The 24,116-nt window shown below is 35.9% G+C and overlaps 1 protein-coding gene across 1 annotated transcript in view; it reads right to left on the bottom strand.

Moving 5' to 3' along the window:
* Zbbx (zinc finger B-box domain containing) overlaps window positions 1-21,616 on the bottom strand; it is a 91,404-nt gene extending 69,788 nt beyond the window's left edge. Inside the window, exons 1-4 of the mRNA XM_032898239.1 lie at window positions 21,532-21,616; window positions 15,161-15,209; window positions 13,836-13,945; window positions 10,683-10,778 (exon numbers count right to left, since the gene is read on the bottom strand). Coding sequence (XP_032754130.1) covers window positions 10,683-10,778; window positions 13,836-13,945; window positions 15,161-15,209; window positions 21,532-21,561 — 285 coding nt within the window. The 5' untranslated portion in view covers window positions 21,562-21,616. The remainder of the gene's footprint in view (window positions 1-10,682; window positions 10,779-13,835; window positions 13,946-15,160; window positions 15,210-21,531) is intronic.
* Window positions 21,617-24,116: the final 2,500 nt, after the last annotated feature.

Raw genomic sequence — 24,116 nt, 5'->3', positions numbered from 1 at the left:
AGAAGTGAGGATGCTTCAACCCTACTTAGAAGGAGGAACAAACTAATTACAGGAGACAGAGAGAAGGCGGGACAGGGGAGTGAGAGAGAGGGCAGGATCAATATGGAGGGTGGGAACAGGAGAGATCAGAGGACCAAAAGAATGAATGGAAATATGCAGCTTCTGGGGGTGGCAGTGGCGATGGGGGACCTTCTAGAAAGCCCCAGAGACCTGCAAGGTGAGAGATCCCCAGGACTCAATGGGGGTGACCTTAGCCAAAATGTTTAATGGTGGGGAGAGGGAAACAGAAGAGTAGATAGACGGGGCCCCAAGCGGAGGGCCAGAGTTACCAACCAGCTGTCAAAATATTTGACCCAGAAATGTTACTGTTTAGAAGAAATGCAAGGAGGAAAATGGAGCAGAGATTGAAGGAAATGCTGACCAGTGACCAGCTCAACTTGGGATCAGTCTCACTGGTGGACATCAAAGTCTGACACGATTACTGTTGCTATGTTGTGTTTACAGACAGAAGCCTAGCATGGCTCCCCTCTGAAAGACTCTACCAGCAGCTGACTGAGACATATGTAGATACTTACAGCCAACCATTAGACTGAGGTCAGGACTCCTATGGCAGAGTTAGGTGTAGGATTGAAGATGCTGAAAGAGATTGCAACCCTGTAGGAGAAGCTACGGTCTCAACTAACTCTTAGAGCTCCCAGAGACTAAGCGATCAACCAAAGAGCATACACTGGCTTATTGGAGATCCCCAGCATACATGTAGCAGAGGACTGACTGCTCTAGCCTCAGTTGGAGAGGATGAACCTAATCATGCAGAGACTTGAGGCCCCAGAAAAGGAAGATGCTTTAGGGGACAGGAAGAGCACCCTCTCAGAGGCAAAGGGTAGGGGAGTAGGAAGAAGAACTGGGGGACCAGGAGATGGGGCAGCAACTAGAACATAAATAAATAAAATAATTTAAAACAAACAAACAAAAACAAAAAACCAAAACAAAGTCATGTGCCTGAACTTTTTTATCAACTTCAAATCTAAAGCAGAACTTAGACTTTAAAATGCACCTTTCTTATAAAGTGCTGACTGGTATCTCTCAGGTTTTACTAATTGCTGAAATATTTTTCCCTTAAACTAAGAAGATAATCAAAATGATCAAAAGCCTTGACATTTATAGTTTATTTATGTGTAACTTATTACAAATGTAATCCATCATACAGCCGATAAATGGTACCTGATAAATACTATCCAGATTTGATATTTAATACTATCATAAAGTTACAGACCATATAAAATAAAGCACATCTCATTCAGTTAAAATATTTTTTGAAAGGACAAGATGACATGTGAATGCAATCGCTCTAAATATAATGTATTTTCAAATATGCAAGCATCCAGTCTCAGGAAAAGAAAAGCATAATTAGTGTCTAAATAATTGTACCTTTCAATTTTTTTATTGCATCAAGAACTTCTTCTTATGGAGCAATCTTTAAGGCAGGAGAACCAAAGAAAGCAACATGGGGAATTCACACCTGCAGTCTTGCTACCTATTTGCAGTTTTGATGCCATATAATTATGTACTATATTAATTATCTTAGCAAGTACTTGCTCTTGTTTTCAACTAATATTACATGTATAACGAATGCATTCAGCTGAGTTACCTGCTTTCAGTAATTACTCACATTTGAGCTACACGAAGAACAAATGACTTCATATTCAATTATTTGAATAGCAGAGTTTGAGACACAGCAGAATAAAGTGATCAAGAAACCTGTCATATTTGGGTTTAAATATAGTATTCCTCTTGCATCACCACTGAGCAATTTTATTCTATAGAGAGTGATGAGCCGAAACTAACTTAACATAAACCACTGTAAAGCTGTCAAACCTTAGGAAACAACATAAACCTTATTTACATAGAATAAAGGCTCCCAAAATACCCACCATTGTGTCATCAAATAAAAGTTTTGATATTTGGTGAGATATCAAAGATTGCCCAAATAATATTTTTATTATCTAAAATTTGAATAAGAAGGAAATAGAAATTGTTAAATGCATGACAATTATAATCTGAAACTTGCATTTACTATTCTATAAAAATTTTGCAAAATGTTTTAATATGCACACATGGAAAGAGCCCTCTGTGCACAAGATACTTCTGTGACTATCAGAACTGTAGAATTTGCTCATCTCTTAAAGTATCTTTACTTATAATTTTATGTTTGGGAATTTTTATCTGTATACATAGTTGTACAACACATGTGCCTGTTGACCACATAGGCTAGAAGAGGGTATCATATAGCCTGAAATTGAAGTCACTGTCTGTTATGAGCTGTCATGTGAGTACTGGAAATCAAGCCTAGAGCCTCTGGAAGAGCAGCCAATAATCTAAATGGCTGAGCCGTTTCTCCAGTCCTAAGACCTAACTCATCTTTGAACTTCATTGAACTCTTATCTCTGCTTTCCCTCTTCTATTACTCATTAGTATTCATTATTGTATTTTGACTATTTATTTATCTGTTTTGGTTATCACAGATCAATATACTCATGCAATGAGAAGGCATTTATTCTATGCATTTATTCATTACTTATTTTTCTCTAGCTCCATGTTAAATGCCCTCGCCTCCAAAACACACTATTTAAGGGAATAAGGTTACTTTTGCAGCAATCAATTAAGTATGTTGTTATAATTAAGGTGATAATGCACCCATGAATGTTAACATCATCAATCTTTATAAATTAATTATGTGAAGATATTGCTTAACAATTTCCTCAAGAAAATTATGAAATTGCTGAATATAAATGTTATTTTAAATAACTCTTTGAACTTATAATTAATGTTACTTGGTTTCATAAGCATTAAATGTAAATGGCATAAGGAAAAGGTTAGAATTCAAGGAATACTTTCTATGAACAATAAAATTCGGTGCACATAGCACATGCTACAAGCAGAAAAGTTTTTATATTGTCATTGACTTTTCTCCACAGTACTGTAAGTATCTGAGTTTGCCTATATGACTTTATCTTAAGACACTCTTAGCACAAACATGAAAGACCACTCTCTTTTCCCTTTGAAATTCACTCAAGACTTCTCCACATTAAATCCATTCACTGCAGGGATCTTCTCCACTGCATTGGGTGCTCTACCTGTCACACTTATAATACATTCTCTAAATCATCCATTGCTCTGAAATGATAATAGAAGCCCTACTTTTTTTCCTGCCTGCATTTCCAATTCTCCTCATTTCCTTTTCCCAAACTTTCCTGTCTAAGTAAATGATTTGACTGATAAAGTCACACTCTTGAAAGCATGAGAGTCTAACCAAAGATTCTTAGAACCCAAGTGAGAGCCAGGTACAGTGATTCATATGCAACTGTAGCTCTAACTCTTGTGAAACAAAGGAATGACTCCTAGGAGCTCCTGAGCTATGGAGTCTGGCCTATCTAATAAATTTACTGTCTATGGGAGATACTGTCTTCAAACAAATTAGTAAATAACATGTACATATGTGATTCTGGTTCCAGGAGACTAAGTAGAGCAATACAGAGAGACCTTTTCACCCCCTGCAACATATATACACAAAAGTAAAGCAAAACAAACAGAACGAATAAAAAACTTAAATTGAAAATATCTTAACATTATTGACGATAGCCCCAAATATGAAGGCAACACAAATAACCATCAAATGATGAATATATGGATAAACTCTGGTAAGGCCATGTAACAGTGTTGCTGCTTGTCCATAAAATTAAGTGAAATACTGAAGCACTATGACAACTAAAGGTTAGAACATCACAGTAAGGTAAACTGATTGCAAGTTACATATTTTTGCAAATCAGGCTAATCTATAAGAGAGAGAAAATAGAAGATCATTGGCAATGAATAGGAATGCCGGGAGCATGACAGTAACGGTGAAGGACCATTTGAGTTCCACATTGACCTCAAATTTGACCTCAAAATTAACTAGACCTACAATTTCACAAATCAGCAAGAATGCAAACATCCACTGAACTTTACATCATACATGGTTAAACCTATAATATCCTCTCTGTGAAATTATATCTTCTCTGTGAAAAACAATCCTATCAATTGTTCCCAGAAAAGTATTTTTATTGGTCTTCCTATCAGTCTAATTTTGAAATTCTGAGTGCATGATCAAACACTTAAAATGAAACATTGACCAGGCATTCTGCCGGAGTTAAACTGTCAAACTCTCAATGCTCTCACCAAGCTGGGCAGCAGTTAACTCAGAAGCAGGCATAATGGCTTGCCAGCAGGAAAGTTTCTGTCAGTGTTTGTTTGGGAGGGGCCCTATGTCGGGGTCTAGGCAGCAGCAGAGTCTTGGTATGTATAAGATGCCTGACTTTTGGTTCTTATTTTCCAGGGAGCCAATGTGCACTCCATGGCTTCTAAAATCCCACAGGGGCTGTAGCAGTTACAAAGCTCTCTGCAGGTAGGAGGCTCTATTTATCCTACATCTGCAGTTTTTCCCTGAAAAAATAAAATTTGGCTTATACAAGTCATATTTACTATAAATATGCTTCAGAGGCACCTTTTTCGACTTCTCCAAGAACTACAAAATTAACTAAAGGCCAAATTTGACACACATGAGGGAATTCTTTTGTAAAATTTTCACCTGTAAAGTATATCAATATTTATATTCTTCATTGAATTTTGGCTAATACATTCTTTAGCTTTCAAAATAGAGAGAAAAATAAAATTTTGCTACCTAAAATCCTTATGCTATTTCAGGGATGTGATCATGTCATTAGGAATCCATTCACATTTTTATTCCTTCAAAAATTGATTTCTAAGGGCCAGATACAGGAACTGAGAATTCTGTCACAAATAGATGTGGTACATTTCTTATAGGAGTTGGAATTTTATCAGAAGACATGGAAGAGTGAGGAACAAATAGTAATATGACTTTTTTAAGAATCCCTTAATTGAGTTGGTACAAAGTGATTATTAGATTAAGGTGAAATGAACTTAGCCCTGTCATATTAGAATAAGCACCATTCATACCCAAGCAATAGTAAAGAAACAACAGTACCCAGCTATCAAATATATTTTAAATATTTTACTTTTCCTAGAAGTACTATGTATGTACTTAGTACTAAGTACATTAATATGTATTGGTTTATATTATTTCCAGAATCATTTTGTAATTTGCCTGTAAAATCTTGTGTGCTTGTGATAATTCCCTTTGAAGAGTAACTTCTAGGTGTCTGCCTCAGTCTACCTTATTGATGAGTTTAGAAGAAGACTCTGAGCAAGCTCAATTCAATTCCTTCATGGGTCCAGAGTAGAACATGTTCCAATTTAGGCATCAGTCAACCATCTGGGTAACTCTACCCTCCCACAGATATTTAGACAGCTCTAGGAGTAACAATAAGCTCATGGTCTTAACACCCATGCATGACTGGTGACTTTTACTCTGTAGTACAGCTGCTGTTCCTATTTATCCCTTCACACTTGAATACTGACTTCTCGGTTTCTATGCACTGACCTTTAAAAATTCTATCATTCCCTAAACCTAAGTCAATAACAAGCTTTAAGTTTACTCTGAATTCTACATTGTCATGAATTGAGTTCTCCTCAAAAATAATTGTAGAATTTGTCTTCCAGAGTCTTACTAAAGAGGGTTCAGGAAACACCAACTTAAGGCAAGATAAGAGTGAAAATCAGGAAAAGAATAATATGATTACCTCAGTGCGGGAATTATAATGGTCACCAGAGTTGGTCCAAATTGAAACAAATAAGCCGGTTGAAATTGTTTCAGGGAGACAGGGTGGGGATTATGATATGGGCTGTAGGTCTGCCTCTAGAATCCATTCAAATGTAAACCCCATGTGTGTTGTGCTGAGATGCAGTACCAAGTGAGATCTTTACATGATGATTATGACCAACCAAATCATTTATCAATAGTTTCCCTGGAATTTTATTTTTGTACCTGTAGCTATGTGATGGTCCATACAACCTCAGTCCTCTTTACTGTCTTACCTGCCACAAGGCCCTCTTTTCCAGTTGCAGTCCCTCGAGTGTGGCCCCTCCAGCCTCAAAAGCTGTGATCTGAATATAGTGTTTATTGCCTATAAATTATACAGCTTGTGTAGTATATCAGCAGAATACAAGCAAATGAAGCGACCCCTTTAAAATAGTGTAAAATTGGTAGATGCTATAAGAAAGGAGAATTCTTGGAGTGCATCTCAATACAGCCCCACCTCCAGCAGTTTTCAAGCACTTAAGGAAGTGTGTCCCTAAGCTAGAAATAAAGGAATCTGACACACACATCACACTGGTAATATGCATGTGTACGGCAAATGGCCTTTGTAAGACTACCCAAGTAATTATGATATTCTCCACAATGACTAATCATTATACCAAAATATATCATTTTAAACCTTATTGGGACAGTGATAAAGTGAGCCTAAATTCAGATAATGGACAATGTCAACTTAAAAATGTAAAATATAATGAAGTTAATAAGCATAAATTGTATTCTGGTACTGAAAGTCATTTAATGAGCCATTATTTCCATGCATGTTAATGCATACAAACATAGATTCCCAGTCACACTCATGTTTATATAAGCACACCTTCCCTTGGAGATAAGATGCTTTATCCGAGACAATATCAATTTCTACCCTGGATAGTCTCTTCTTTTTTTTCTAACCACCCCCATTCTGAGGTTTCATCATTGCAATTAAGCGAATCTCCATTCTAATTAAGAAAAGCTACTTACTATAATCTATCTATTAATGATTTACTTAATCCAACCTCCCCAGTGAACGTCTTACTTCACAGTAGAATGCCTTTTGTGTTTTCTGCAGCCTTCTATTTCTTTGATTAGTGTTCTTCTTGTCTGAGCATTTATGTTAAAAAGGAAATAAGGATGCTTGATATATTAAGATCTTATTTTTTCATTTTTGTTGGTTATCTTATTTATTTACATTTAAAATGTTATGCCCCTTCCCAGTTTTCCCTCCACAAACCCCCTGGGCCCTCCCCCTGCCTCTATGAAGATGTTCCCCTACCTACCCAGTGACCTAGCACTGAATCATTGAGGCCCACGGGGGACTTCCCTCTCATTGATGCCAGATAAGGCGATCTTCTGCTACATATGCAGCTGCAGCCATGGGTTCCCCCATGTATACTCTTTGAAGGGACCCATGACTCCAGTTTGAGAAAAAAATGAATTTCAGTATTGACAAATAAAGTATTTCTAACTGAAGAAATACAATTTTTGTAGTTTGCAACTGCTCCCATTATCTTTACACTTTATTCTGCACATGATTAACTATTTAACATGGCTTGAAAAAGGCAGGAATACCTGACATATTTCAATCATTGCCAAGTGTAGATAAGTCATAAATTAAACAGAATATCTTTTAACATTAGTGTTAGTGCACATGGGAGTTGTAATAAACAGCTTGCTTTTAGTATTCTAGGAACTTTAATTTTTAAAACTACATAGCATTTTACAAATACATGTAATGACTGAATCACAATATGAATTGATATGTAGAACAAGGATTTGTATGGTTTAAAAGCATCAAATTTGCTTATTTATTATAAAACTACAACGATTACCATAGATTAAAGAATCTAAAATATAGTAAATGGCTATTAGTCAAGAATGTTTTCTCCTTACATAGCAATTTATTTCTATAGCAATACTTAATATTTTTATATCAGCTATCTGTCTCAAGTCTCAGATTAGGTATAAATTTCATGGTCAATGAAATCACATGATTATAATCACTACCAAAACGATAAAACACAAAAACAAAAATATTCATGAATGAGATCTACAAAGTAAAGATATCCAAATTAAAACCATTTGGATACAGGGTTCAAAGACCAGGGGGAAAAGCAAAAATGAACAAGAAATAACAGGGAGGAGACAGACAGATACATACACAGAAAGACAGAGAGGCTGAAGAGAGGGAAGGAGGGAGGGAAGAAGGAAGGAAGGAAAGAAGGAAAAAACAAGAAAGGGAGGAAGGAAGACAGACAGACAGGAAAGAAAGAAAGGAAGAAAGGAAGGAAGGAACAAACAAACGAACGAAGGAACGAAGGAAGAGAAAGAAAGAAAACAGGCAAATGGGCAGAAGGCAGGCCAGCATGCAGACTTCCCTAGACTTGCCCCATAACAGCACTGTTATCCACAGACTGGAGGGCAATAGGGGTGATATAACATGAATGCAGAAGAGACAGTGTTCTCCGTATTAGATGGCATTTTTGATGCATCAAAACCTTCCGAGGAGGCAGGGTGGCCTCTTTGATTCAATACAGATGAAATTCATCCATCCTTACTTTTAGAAACAAATGTGTTTTCTCAATTTCAAATTCCTAAGAAGCTTAAATATCAATTTTCTATTTGTGGCTTAACATTTCCTCATCTGCAGTCAGAAAGTGCTTTGGCAGCAGTATTTTATGTGTTCTTATCACGCACACACACACACACACACACACACACACACACACACACACACACTCAGAAAAGAAAAAAAGAATATGGTGGCCGAAGTGAGAGATAGGTTCATTGGCTTTGTTTGGGTAATGTTTCTCAAGGCAGAGGTACATGGAACCACCAAATGAGCTTGCATATATGCAACGAATATCTATAAATTATATATTAATAAAAATGCAAAAATAGCCTGCAGATTGCTGTAAGTGCTCTCTGCAAAGGCACTATGGAGCCCACAGGAAATTTACATTTCAAAATAAGTATAATCTAGTTTTAAAAATGTATAATAGTTAATATGTGCATAGTAAATGCTTTCTCACTTTCTTGATTCTACATTTAGAATTTCACAAGATTTGAGTCTGAAAAGATCAGATTAATCTAAATCAAGTTATAGAATACGCTTCAATGATTCTGATAGGGAAATGTAGACAAAAAAAAAAAAGACTCAGTGTTGAGAAGGTACTCTCTAGTGTGGGTTGTTTTGATGAGCATGATTTGACCCGCATTATATCCACAAATCAACAGAAAGTCATATCCAAGTCCTATGAAGGATGTGTGGGGATCAGACAGAGGGGAAGTGGGAAGAGAAGACACAGAAAAAGAGAAGTCATTTTGGATACATTAAGAAGCTTAAGCACTGAGATTAAAGGAAGAAGCTGTGGTTCACTCTCCTTTATATCTGCATCACAAAGCTTCATAATGTTTCTATTCATTGAGTGAATTGTGTTGAATGAATAAACCATCCAGGGGAAACTTTCTATTAGGAACTTATAGTAAGGTCATTGGTATTGACATTCATCACGAGGAATGCTTATAGCAGTTACATTTTAACAGTTGGGCTCCCTTTTGTAGACTAATTTTGATTTCTTGAGGTACTCAGTTAAATTGTCCCAAAGGTAAGGAGTGTTTTGCTTTCCATATTATTTGTCCTTTCTGTTTGCAAGCTCCAAACAATGCATGACAATTCAAAAGTAATGTACAGGGGTTGAGAAAGTAGCTCCTTAAGTAGTATGCTTGCCCAGGAAGCCAAAGACCCTTAAGGCCAGGCATGGTGGAATACATTTGTAAATTGGGTGCTGTGATGGTGGAGAAATAAAAGATCCCTATGACTCCTGGATTAGGCAGCTCAGCATGAGCAGCAAGCTTAGTTTCTTAGGGAGAAACAAAGTCACAAAAACAGGGTTGCAGATTCATCAAGAATGACAGCTTCAGCCTAGTCTGTACTGCCTTTTACACAAACACACACACACACACACACACACACACACACACACACACACACACACACACCCGGGGTGGGGGTCTGTAATGGCACATAAGGCCTATCTATTAGATGCTTTATTTTCCTCCTCATAATGGGTCAGAATCTTTAGGAACTAGATATATTTATACTGAAAGGACAAGTAGATTAACAGAAAGATTGGAATCTCACAAACGTGTTTCCAAACACAAATCTGGTCAACTCCTTTTCATTCTCTATGGGCTACTAGAATCTGTAGCTATTAAGTCACGTCATTGATTCTCATTTTATCTCCAGATTCTTACCATCAGGATACCAGCCATATTAACCTATGTCTATGTAATGTCACTATCTAGCATAGATCCAGTTTCCTAGAATACACTCCAGCAACAAAAGGAATTAATTTATGACGAACGATTGCAACATTTATGCTAATCAGTGTAATGCCATCTCTATTACCTTACCACGTAATTTCTTTACATATGAAAGCTTTAAAGGCGTTTATTGGGACAAAAGTTGAGGCATTTTACAAAGTTGTCAATATAGTTAAAACAGCAAAAATAAAATTCTGCCTATGGAAAGAAAAGAATGCCCTAAAGAGAGGAGCTTATCTAAATAATAGTGCAAAAAGATGAACGAATGTTTACATAGCATGAAAGGAAACACATTTCTCTCCATAAACTAGCTAGAAATAGCACTTAAAATAAGTCAATTCCTAATAATACTGTGATGGATGAGAATATTGTCTCATCTTAATATTGTAATCAAACTAAGTATTTGAGGGACCATATTAAATGAGTTTAAATGCCAAAATAGAATCTAGAGTAGCACTCAGTGAAATAATTTTAAGATACATGTCAAGGATGAATGTACACAACAAGATTTCAAAAATTAATTTTCTGAATTCTCTTAATAAGATGTTTAAATGCATATCATTTGTTAAGTGGTAACATCTTCGGAATGGAAGCTAAAGAATCTTACCTGTAATAGAGTTGTTCTGTGGAACTTCAGTGCCCCCTTCTGGTGCATTCTAGCAAAGCAGCCTGAACAATAGTCTTCACCACATTCCAGGCATACCTTTAAAGACACAGGCATGTACACATCATTCTGCACAACGACGGCCCAACTTTCAGAAAAGATTTGCACAATGGTGTTATTATCCTCATGTTTATTCCTCAAACTACACAGATGTCATGGGAATGAAAAAGCACTGAAATATTAATGTTTAACATAAAACGACTACTATCGGGGTTGGGGATTTAGCTCAGTGTAAGATTACTTACCTAGCAATTGCAAGGCCCGGGGTTGGGTCCCCAGCTCAGAAAAAAAAAAAAAAAAAAACGATCACTATCATGATATGAATTATAAACAAGTACCATTTCACAATGACCGTAAGACAATTAATAGGACCTAGTTAGTCCTCGACTGGCAGAAGTAAAACAGCATTGAAAGTTCAAGCTGTCATTTTATGATAGCTTTTATTTTTATACATATTGACAAAGGCTGAAAATAATATACATAATGTTCCTTTCAAATATTTCAATATACTTCCATGAATGTGCACCATTCGTGCACATTCCTTGTATTTCCTTAAAATATAGTTTTGAAAAAGATTTGTTCACAAAGAATAGAAAAAAAACAAGATGTATTGTTTGTGATGAGTAGGATGGTCGTAGGCCATGGCCACTAATATGCTCATCATCGAGTTTCCTGGTTTTATGAAAGTGTAGTGTTTGAACTGTGCAAAGTTTGGGCATGTAGTATACCTATTTCCGTGATGTTGGTAGGAATCCCTTCAGAGAGGGGGGAAATAAAACTTTACTCTGAGTGAAGGTACTATTATGAAGCTACAGTTTTGCTTCAACACCTTCACAGGGCAGTGAGCTGTAGGGTAAAGAACTAAGAGACTTCCTTTGTTTCAGTTTGGCCCAAGCTGAGAACCATAACTGAAAACATGAAAAAGTGAGTAAATGGAAGAAGGCAGTGTATGAAAGAAGGTCTATGTCAAGAAATAGTGAATATTACTGAGAATGAACAGAAGTATTTACCATGGTTCAAATCTGGTTTTGTGTCATACAACATGGATATTGTAGGCTTTCCATTGGCTTGTATTATCTAGGTCAAGTCTTGATATAACAAAGTAATGATTGATGGTTGAAAAACTAATAACATCCTTAAGAAAATAAAACATATTTTAGGTAACTATATGGTCTATTATTAATTAAACATAATGTCAATGGGTAGTGAGAACATAAAATTGAAACTTTTTATTTAGCAAGAAAATAGAGACAGCCCCTAAAGTCTAAGGAATCATAACAAAAAGTCCTTAATTGTGCAATTTTGAAGTGTAGCATAAGTGTTAAAGATACATCTATGTGGCACCCTTATCATACAAATGACTATCTCAAAATGTATTCTGCATGATTTTCTTGAATATACCACTTAATATTTCACTGAATTTCTCATAAACGTTTGGCATTTTCTACCACATAATATGATACAAAAAAAAAAAAAAAAACAAAATTGGGTGCAGCATATATTTCCTAAGCCAAGTATTTATTAACAGATGCTTAAAGAAAACAGCCCAACAGATATTTGTAGACTGAAAGATCAAAGCTAGAGTTGCCAACTTAGCTCGCATATTTTGTTATACAAGCATATTTAGATTTAAATGGGTTAGAATGACTGCCAACTGGAAAATCTTTTTAGGCAGTTTGTGCAACTGGCAGAAACTTACTAACTCATAGATAAGGATTCCATTCTGCTGCATAGCTTCCTCAGACACCAGGATGCACTTTTAAAAAACTATCAGGTTGATTTGGCAAATTCCAAATTGGCTTTATTAGTTTTCAGAACTCATTTCAATCTAATTAAATCATCTACATATGCTAAATTAATGTTACTTGACTTCCTAATTTTAGCATAAAAAATAGCCTAAAGCCACTGATATGTCGTTTTAAATTATACATTTGGAAGTGTTGGGTTTTGCCAATATTTGTAAAAGCGCAGAGTCTACAGGTGACAAGCTAATGACAAAATCATTTTAGTTGTTGTCTCCTTTATATGTATCAGATGCAGTGGCAAGCATTTTATTAAATTATAACCATCGATACCTTTGTGACATAAGGTACAGGTAGGAAATCATCTACAGAAGAACAACGTAATTAATAAGGTCATGGAATTTACAGGGGAGGTGACATACACAACTCTAAACTGAAAACCACTTAATCTAACCAAGGTAAAACAGGTAGGATACGAAACTACTACAAAGAAACATATGGGGAGTGGTGTCCAACCTTTCAAAATTATGACAGGACACTGTGTTTACTGTAGAGATGTTTTTGCATATGTATGTGTTGCTAAGCATGAATGGAAGATAAGAGGATCCAGCCTGTGTATGTTATTGAGTTGGTGGCTCAGCCTTTGAGAGCTCTCTGGGTCCATATTAGGTCTTCCTGTGGTGTTACCATCCCATCATCAATCTTTCGTTCAACTCTTCCATAAGGGTCCCCAACCTCTCTTCAATGTTTGACTGTTTGTATCTGTATCTGTTTCAGTCAACTTCTGGGTAGAACCTCTCAGAGGACAGTTATGCTAGGCTCCTGTCTCCAGACACGTGTAGCTAAGTCTCCATGTGGTTTCCTAACAACTTGGAGTTCATTCTCCCCCTGAAAGCTGTAGCCTGACTGTGTATCCATTCCCCAACAGAACTGCCTTGTCCATCCTCAGTTGGAGAGGGTGCCTGTAATCCTGCAGTAACGATGTGCCAGGGTGGGGGAATACCTGGAGGATCACACTCCAGAAGTGAGAAGGGTATGGGGAAATAGGGGAAGGGACTATGTGAGGGAGTACCGGGAGGGAGCCAGCTTTTGGAAAGTAAACAAATTTGTTAAAAATGTAAATATAGAAAGGAAAAGAAAAGAAAGCAGATATGATTTTAATTGATGCTATTAAACAAGAGCAAGAGAATGATGTTTAGTGACTATATATAGATACTAAACTTATCTGTTATCTATCACATAGAGAAACAGTGATGAAAACAAACAGCACAGGGCTGTGCTAGTGGGTTCAGGAGGGAGAGGTTTGATTAAGGGCTGTGATAGGTCTATTTCACTTGCACTGTAGTGTACTTACAAGGAGAGCAGCTTTGTTTTCACACTGTCCACAAACTTTTCTTTTAGTCTTTGGGTTTTCGCTTCCAGTAGAATGTGCCATTTTGTAACTAACTTGTTGTTTTGCTGGAGCTAGAAGAAAAAGATGTCAGTATCATCAGTCCAAAGTATGGTGTTTGCTTTCTTGATTATCAATGTAATGAAACTATGAGTGTTTCCAAATTCTCACACAGCACTTAAGCAGTAGCAGCATAAGAAGTGGATGCAGGCAAGTCTGATGTGTTTGTTCATTGGAGAGCCTGTGAAAACCCCTGTGGTATCATGAGTAAGGGACCCATGCATCCAAATTCTGTCTGCTTTGCTTTGACCCCCATTGGCGTGAGCATCCATCACTACACAATACTGAGAATGTTACTTTTGATAGGTTTCTTATGTATTATTCTCCTTTCCATGAATACAAGTGAAGTCCATTTAGAAAACTTCTGAATAGACCATGGTATACATTTATAATACTTAGTTACTTAACTTGTCATTGCAACTAAACACACTTGCCTAAAGCAATTTAAGAAATGGAGCATTTTGGTTTTGGCTTTCCATTCTAGGTGATAGAGTTTTAGTAAGGAAGTCATGCTGGAAAGAGGAGAAAAAAACATCTTATGTCAGTCAGGAAGCAGAGAGAGATGCATGCTGCTGCCAGCTGTCTTTGTCCACTTTTTCAGTCTATGACACTAGACTATAGATTTGAGCCATCCATATTTGGTGTGCATCTTTCCAAATCAATTAACCCAATCTAGATAATCCCTCAAATATATGCCCAGCCTTTGTGAGTATGTTTCCATGTAAGCCTAAATTGTAGCAACTTGACAATGGATTTGTCACAATATGTTTGTATATTTATATTGCATTGTATAGGGACCTTGAATTTAGCCCATCAAATTATGCTAGCATTCATGTATAAATATTGTGTTGCTTTGAGATCTCTGTACATTCAAATACTTTTTAAGATGTGAAGCAACTTTTAAATACGTTTCATGTCCTAGAGTGATTATCATAATTTATAATTTTATGCTGCTAAATTTCCTACTTGGTTTAAAGATTATATTGAAATGTATAAAGAAAAGTTTTTGCTTTTGGAGAGAATTATTAGTTTTAATGATATTCTAAGTTGATATCTTGATGTAAAATATTGAATAAAACTTATTTCGAAAACTAAAATAACATCATGTGGTAACTGAGCTTTATTCTACATGAATTATTGCAGTTTATAAAATCCCATGTGAAGACTTTGTGAATATATATGGGATGAGAAGAACTTTAACTTTAGCATATAATTAAAAAGGTGCTCACCTTGAATCTCTTCCTTAAGTAACTTCAATTTCACTTTTCCAGCAGAGAGCTGCATTAATGAAACAGATGTCATTTTCAGCTACACACTCTCTTATCCAAAAAAGTTTAATTATTAACAGAATGTCAGATATCTGTACCAATTGAGTACATCTTACAAAATGTATTATTTGAAAATAATACAGAATTAAAAGGATAATTAAAAGTATTCTAAATTTAATTTTTCATTAAAAAGAAAATAATTAAATTAATAAATATCATATATATATATATATCACTTTTGGTTTTATTGTTTTTGATACAGGGTCTCACTAGGGAGCATAGGCTAACCTCTAACTCATGATCTTCAATAAATTGACACTACAATCATGAGTCACCATGCCCAGTTTTTAGACAAAATTTTTCAAAATAGACCAGGAATATTTTTCTTATTATATAAAGCTTCAGAGGCCAATGCAAGAAAATAACATAGTTTGAGTATAACAATAACTATTATATGTCAGCATGAATTGGTTTGAAGAAAATATTAGAATTCGTATTGTAAAGGTTTGGAAGTCGCATCTTCCTTCTGAAACACAAGAGTCTGGTATTTGTACAGACTGAATCTATACCAAATTCTGACTGAGCCATTTCGTTCACATAACTGCAGAATCCAGTGGTGTCGCCTTATTTGTACACTTCAGAGAACCACATTTAAGCATCATGGCCTTACCTATCATATGTATTATTTATAATCCCCGAATTGTCTATGTGATTGTTTACATATACTTGAGAAAGTACAAGTCAATGTTGGGTATTCAATATAGACAATCCCTTGTAACCTTTGGATCTTAACACTGTAGGCAGCAGAAGAGACCCGATGACTGAACATACTCTCCTGGATCTTATTAGAAACCAGCATTTAAAGTCCACAAGTGAGCACAGAGGATGATGTGCATTTACATAGACACTGCCGATTCATGCCCAGCTTGCAATTTGCAATTTGCATGCTCAATTGCCCAATTTGTACATGAAGATATGAGAACAATGGCCGCCTCTATATCGATAGCTACACCAACTGCAGTCATCTTTGAAAATTTAGGCCTAATTATTCTCTGTGGTTTTGCTTCAATGAGGCACTTATTGTTCTCATGCTTTGAAGTAGCTGTTCAGATGTTTTCTTTACCAAACATAGCAGAAAAGAAAGTAGAATGAAAATAATCAACTTTTATATGAAACACACTTTTATGTTTTTAAGTGGGCAATGTTATATAAGTAACAGATAAATTTAACCTCACTTTTTATAACTGAATTAAACAGTATGGCTACCTTAATGACACACTGAATTGCAATGAGATCAGCCTGGCTATGAGCTCCTTAGGATGATTAGCTATGTCAGGAAGTAAATTATTAAGAAAATTTTATAATTTACTTTTATTACTATGAGTAATATTTGTCTGTTCTATAAATGTATTCATATTTACTTCAAATTATCCTAATTACATAGAAATATTCAAGTGAATAAGCTACAAGCTCCTAGTTTCAGTCTAATTGAATTTTGTCATTAAATCTGATTTTTATGCTTGAAAAATAATTGAGTGATAAAGTAGCATTGCTGGATGGACACTAACGCACACATGCATGTTTACATGCTTCTGGATATCTGAAACAATAATTTAATACAATTATTGCTGTGCCAGCAGGCATTGAACAAGAGCTTCCCAATGCCGGGACAGTTTAACTGGCCCTGCCATCCATAACGTCTGAGCAATTGGGGTAGACTAAGCTATGCTCTGTTGTCTGCAGGCATCACAAACACCTGCAACCTGGCAGGGCCCAAAGTGCCCTCAACAGGTGCTTTTTCAACAATCTTCATGCTCAACCTGCCTCCTGAAAACTTGCCATCTCTGCTTACTATCTGTGTATGCTGACCCTCTTACTGTTCCATGCAATCCTGTGTAAAAATCCACTTAATTATTTGTACTTGATATCTCTCCTAAAAATGTTTTACCATGGAGTTCACTTTAACTGAAGCTCACTTTGGTGGTCAAAACTTCTCTTGAAAAATATCCTCAGAAACTAGTTCTCTTTGAGGGTTTTGTTCTTGTTTTTTGTTTGTTGGTTTGGTTGGTTGGTTGGTTGGTTGGTTTTTTGGCTTTTTGGTGTTTTTTTTATTTTTTTTTGGAAGGCTGATCTCCAAAAATTCACTATGTAGCTGAGGATTGCCCCGACCTTCTGATCTACCTTCTCCATTTCACAAAGGATGAGTGCCATCAAGTCATTTATGAGATGCTCCAGATTCGGATTAAGCTCTGAGTTCCCTACATGTTAAGTAGGCACTCTCCAACTGAAGCACTTTCCCAGACCAACTCTTCCTGATTTTCTTCCTTTTGCTCAGCTCCACTGGGATGTGGCGAGGAGGATCTGCATCTTTCACCCAGGATTCTGTTTCGCCATCATCATTCAGCAACTCATATCCACTGAAGATCTCCGCTGTCTACATATTTTATCAATGTACAAGAGGTTTCTCTTCCACTATATTATCAGAAATCTACCCCTTATTTCTCTCCATCCATTTCTCATTAATAACTCAGCGCACACATACCTGACATCCAGCACTGAAGATCCTCCAACACTTTGGCACCTAAGTTCCTCTAGCTGCCCCACCATTGTAACTAAATCTTGCAGCTAGACATCATTCTAAATGTCCATACCTTCAAAGTCCCAAACACAGATGTTCTCAGTGTCAAGCATGATTATGTTTCCCTCAACTCTCAGCTCTCTCTTTCTGCCTATTATTGTGATGAAATAATGCTATGGGGTTTCCTGGAAACCCATGCTGAATAACCCACAAGGTACATAGAACTTCTCAGCAGTCAGTTCAATCCTTTGCTGCTCAGCCCCAGTCATGATTCCCACAGCTGCTACTCCAAAACCCCACTCTCAAGAATTCTGTCATCCTCTTTCCTATGCTTCACACCTGACAGCAAGTGCTGTCACCTTCAACTCTGTGAGAATGTTGAAAGCCTCTTACAGTATCACCTGTCAGACCCAAGCTCTAGTCTTTGTGCTTACTTCCATCTGCGTTATTTTTTTTGTTTTGTTTTGCTTGCCAGAGGGAATACATTCACCCTTCCCCAGTAAAGGTGTCTTTAATGAAACACCTCAAAAACCTCAGCCCCAACCACTGTCATATTCTGTCATCTGCATTTTTAATTTCTGGCCTACTCACATTTCCACTCCTCATCCAATAAACTGACAACAGTCCACCAACTTAGTAGAGAGAACTTAACTCTGTCCTTGAGCCTACTGAACCTTTATGGGTTCTTGTTCTTGTCTTCACTACAGTGGTTTTGTTCATTATCTCCCATTCTTTCATTTTTGAATACTTGAAATATTTGGTTGTACTGATCTAATGATGGCTAAATAATTAAACGCCAGCCTTTTAATATTCTCATGTTCCATAAATATGCATTGTAACAATTCAAAATGGGTTCATTTATAGCATCCCTTACCTTGCTTAGAACTCTAAATGTTACAAATGTCTTATGAATGCATAGCAGAGGTTCAAAGTGGTTGCATTGTGTAAGAGTTCAGCAATGACTAAATGAGTGAGAATTTTAATTTATAAAGCCAATACGGAGTTTCTCCCCCTCAGCACAATTGACACCATGGGGTTCTGTATTGCACTGTAGCAAGTTCAGCAGCAGTTCAGGTCCTGCTCATCATCTCCAGAGCCAAGCAGAAAACCTCTCGATAGTAAAAGTAGAGAAAAGAAATCTTCAGAGACTGCCAAACACCCCCAGGGAAACAAATTTGCCTCATTGGGAACCACTGCTCTAACTAAAGCTTCTTTATCACACAATACTTTGGATGTCATTAGCATGTCCATGTGTTCTAACTCTCCCTCCCTTTAATCTCCTGTGAAATCCTAAGACTTTGGCTCCGTTCCTGCCCTTCTGATAGATCCAGGCTCTCTTCCCTGGATGAAAGCTGGGAGATTATTTTAGAGCAAGGCTAACAACCTGATGCTTGACATTGAGCAAATCAGTTTATTTCTCCGATGTGAAATTATTTCGTCTGTGAAATCACAGTCATAAGTTGAATCTTGTGAGAGATAGAAGTGCCTGCTGCAGTAAAAAGCCAAGAAAGAGAAGCTCGTGGCCTGCATAAACGTACTGAGTAAATATTCAATTCTGAAGGCTGTGTACACTGCATACAAGCTTATCTTTCCTTTGGTTTAAGTCTTCATAACTCTCTTGTTTATGTAAATTCTTAGTGATCCATTTACTCAGCTTTACCTATCACGTGTGAATTCACAGAAAAACCTAAACTTCTACCACGGACTTTTCTTCCTTCTTCATTCAGGCTCCCTCCTACTTTATACAACCAGAATTACCTATTGTGTCTTTTACTTCCTCCTTTCCTCACTGTATTTTGATGTAATGTTTTTCTTTATATTTCTTCTGTCTCCATTTCAATTCAGATTTCTTTCATTTGAGATCTCTGGCCTTTTTATAACCTTCTACTATCCCTGGATCTCTGTGACCCTCTCTGTCTCTGAGGCCTAGAGCAGCTCTGATCTCTAGGGGCACGCATAATGCCCGCAAAGTGACTGGGAAGTAGAAGAAAAACACTTAGTTCTACTTTTGTTTATCTTTACCTTAATTCCCACAATTAGTATTCTATTATATGTCCTGTAAATTGCTATGCACATAAATAAATAGAAGTATATACGTAGGAAGCCCAGGTTCGTCGTCTATTCATTTCTTCTGTATTTCATGGTCAAAACTGGGTAGAGACTACTTGTTTTATATTCTGTTAATAACAAGTAAATGGGCATCTGGAAAAGAAAAATCATTGTAAATCATTCTGCTAACACTAGAGTCTTTCTGGCCAAGTGTTTCAGGAGAACAGAACCCTATTCATCAAGTGAAGTACATCAAGGTACCTGATACTAGGATCAGAAACTTCTACCTCATTTCCGGCCTCTAATTTAATGATATCTACACTTCTTCACTTTTGCCCTCTTTTGTAATTAAGTTGCTTGTAGAAACAAAGAATTTTATTCATTCTTCAAATATTTCCTTTCATAAACTCATTAACTAACCTATTATTTTGCATGTATACATTACCATATACAAAACGTTTATTTAAATGTTCTATATTGACTCTTACTAAAAAATATTTGATTTACCTTGCTTTTTACATAATAGATGAGGACTTCCATAAAAACAAAGAGTAAACCACTCAAAGTTCAAACTAGCACTTTTAAAGGACCATTGCACACAGGTCCCTGATCATGTGTTTGGTAATCACGACTAGCAGTTTTTCTATTCTGTTCAGTTTTGTTTTGCTTTGTTCTTTCCTTTTTGACTCAGGGTCTTAGACTATAACCAAGGCTGGCCTCAAGCTCAAGACAGTCCCCCTGCTTCAACTTCTTAAGTGATGGGAATGCAAGTATGAGCTACGATAACTGCTGACAGCAAAGTATTTTTTAAACATATTTACAGTAAAATATCTGAAATGCAACACAGGACAGTACTGTGGGAAGATAATGACCAGTTAAAAGTGGCTTATAAATTTTTAACCCCAGAATGAAAGAAACCCGCCACACAAAAGAGATGGCACTGTATAATGAAATGCTTTTTCTGAAGCCAAAAAGTACAGAAGTGCCGAGTAAGATATTTGTAGGTGCCAAATGACCCAATGAAAGTTTAATGATAGGTGTATAAAAATAAAATGCTGTGTAAGTTAAAATTCACGAAGTCACGAATCCTGTACCAAAGAAATAGAGAGGAAAAGTTTTCCTTACATAAAGACACGTACCTGCCTGCAATCATAGATGTAAAATGTTACAATGCACACCAGAGATAAAGTAAATCTGTAGCTTGAAAAGTGCCATGCAAATATTTCCTTGAACATTTTCATTTGTGAGACCAAGAGTATATCAGCTACTATTATTCAAGAGGAACACAGTGATATTAAAGAAATAAGAAATAACTTGAAGCCAGGACCAAAGCCTACAATTTGTCATATTATATTATATTAGTGTTCGTGGAAATACAGAACAATGTCATTGTATTTTATATACTTTAATCCTCAAATGAATGAAGAGATTGTATCTGAAATTCAGAGAAAGACAGAATGCAAAAGTTCTCCTCAAAGTTATTTTAAAAACCTTTAAAAACCTTCTGAAACATTTTCTGTATGTAAATTTTTTCTGTACAAAAGACAAAGGATATATGAATAATTAAAGCCTCATAGTAACCTAAAGACAGAGACCTAACATGAGGTTACTAAAGCAAGAGGAGTGGATCCTTGAGTATGGGGAGAATGGGAAGCCTGAAAACATCCTCCATGCCTTCTTGTCTGACAAATGGCATCTTTCTTACCTTAGTAGCACTCGCTTTACTTTGTGACATTCTGCCTGATGGGTTACGCAATTTGCTCACATTTCCAGATTTCCAGTGATATCCACTTGCCCTTCAACAGACAGAAACCAAAGTGTAATTACTGAAAACATCCCCCCTTCTAGTGAAAACAAATATGCTTACCTGTATTTAGGAAATATAAATTTGGGTGTTAGCATGCTAAACCACGATGACCTAGAAAGAAGATGTTAACCATTCCCTGCTTTGTCACCAGAGATCCACTTTACAACTCCTCTATATCTGTGACTTATGGAGTGATGATTCAGAACAAAATGTTCACACACTGGTGAGGAGTTACATTGCCTGGCATTTACAATGACTGACTTTCACTAACTTATAGAAAACTTTAAATGTGGTCCTATATACAGTTTTTATAACTAGGTATCCTCAAATAAAAATGGGAACAAAACAATCAGCATGCTCTAATATACAGCAGATCTGCTGGCTGATGGATCTTGAAAGACTTCGAACAAGTTTCCACATAGAAAATAACACAGATTACAAAGAAAGCATGTTTTAATGTTACAGTTTTAAAATTGGGATTTGTATACACACACAAACACACACACACACACACACACACACACACACACAGGCTTGCATCCATTAACACATACATATATCTAACACTAGCAGAAAAAAAAAGTAAAAGAAAACCACCATCACTGAACTGGAAAGGAATGACTACTGATCATTATTATTAAAACAGAATACATGCCTGCCTATCTTCATGACAGTCTGAATGTCTTGATTAAACCAATGTTCCACTTACTAAGGGACATTTATATAAATGTCATGCTAATTTCTTAAAGAATCAAACTCTAAAAATAAATATTACTGAGACTAATAATACATTTGATTATATATGAGTTGTTAATGATGGTTTTTGGATATTGGATGGTTATCACTTTGAAGACCAAACAGAAATTTATATATATATATATATATATATATATGACATTTAATATAAGAAAATACATATGAAATGTATTGTTTCATGCTCCGTGGGAGATCTATAGTTAAGTAACATGTATTTACTCAATTATGAAGATGCCAAACACACCCATATATTCCCACAAAAACTTGTACAAAGATTATATATTTGTGAGAAAGAGAATTTTAATCATTGAGTGGTTTTAGGAAATGGCTTGGTTGTGATCCTAGACTTAAAGAAAAAAAAAAGATTTTTTTTAACCATGTAATTGTCAGTTTCTTTTCACATATCTGCTTTACTTGTTGTTATTACAAGAAAATAAAACTTGCAAGGGGCAATATGCAAGCATAATACTAAGTAGAGTTCATCAATAATATAAAAAATATCAGCTGTTGCTTGCTTAAGCTATTTTACATATACCTACAGGTTTAAATAATTCTGATGTAATTAATGCATGGACACAGTTGTTCCTTCAGAGTTACACTACACAATTCCCTAAACATCAGCCTTGATTGCAATGGTTTCATAGCAAAGAGTCAAGTTTGCATTGATTTCCTGTATATTCCAAACCTTAAGTCACTGGGGACTGTAACACAAGAGGAAGCCATTAAAAGAAAACAGCAAAGAAAGTTGAGAGAAAACAGAAGCCTTGCCAATTTACTGTGCTACTTGTAATTATCAGAAAGAAAAAAAAGTAAAAGAATTCAATATTCCATATTCCTCAGAAACAGTTAAGGGTCATCAATCCACCGAATGTTTTCACTAGAACAGCAAAAGTTATACAGAACAGTTCTTCCTATAATTCAGTTAAATTAACTCAATGTTTAAATCAACCCAATATTAGAGATGTTGTATTTATATTTCTAAAGTTCTCTGGAGCATTTACTCACATAATGTCTTCCTTCCCTTTGTTCCATGTGGACTGGAACTCTCGTAATTTCTTTTCCATATTTTGGTTTTCCAGTTCTAGCTGAATTTTCTCCATTTGCAGTTCCTGTACACCTCTAAAGATGCAAGAATTGAGTAGTCATTTAGAGAAAACAAACAAACAAGCAAATTTTATAGAATTGTCTGCTCTTAAATTGCAGTCATCCTCTGCCTATGCACATTTTGAAGTCTATTTTTAAAAGTCAGTATTTGCCTGCTATTAATATTCTCTTGAAACAATGTTTCTCTTCAAATCTTAAAGTTAAAAGCATTATTTGTTGTATATAGTAGCCATGTTTTATATATATATAAAACATATATATATAGGCATATGCATATATATATATATATGCCTGCAAATGTCTGTGACAAATAGAAGAAAGTTTCCGTTATTTTATTCATTTTGCTGTTCACATGGATCATAGCATTGTAATTAAAACTGCCATTACTCTCCATTTGCTCAGTCACTCATGTAGTACAGGGATAGAGATTAAGCATGAAGCTTTGTACCTACTAGGTGAGTACTTCACCACTGAGGTGTTTTATATCCTAAGCCTAAAACAAGTATTTTCTTTCTACAGAAACTCATTCTGTTGAACAAACAGCTTAAAACATTTTCCCTTTCTTTCTTTCTTTCTTTCTTTCTTCCTTCCTTCCTTCCTTCCTTCCTTCCTTCCTTCCTTTC

The sequence above is a fragment of the Rattus rattus genome, chromosome 3, assembly GCF_011064425.1.
Source record: "Rattus rattus isolate New Zealand chromosome 3, Rrattus_CSIRO_v1, whole genome shotgun sequence".
In the NCBI taxonomy this organism is placed as follows: Eukaryota; Metazoa; Chordata; class Mammalia; order Rodentia; family Muridae; genus Rattus; species Rattus rattus.
This window is presented reverse-complemented; position numbering and strand designations above follow the sequence as displayed.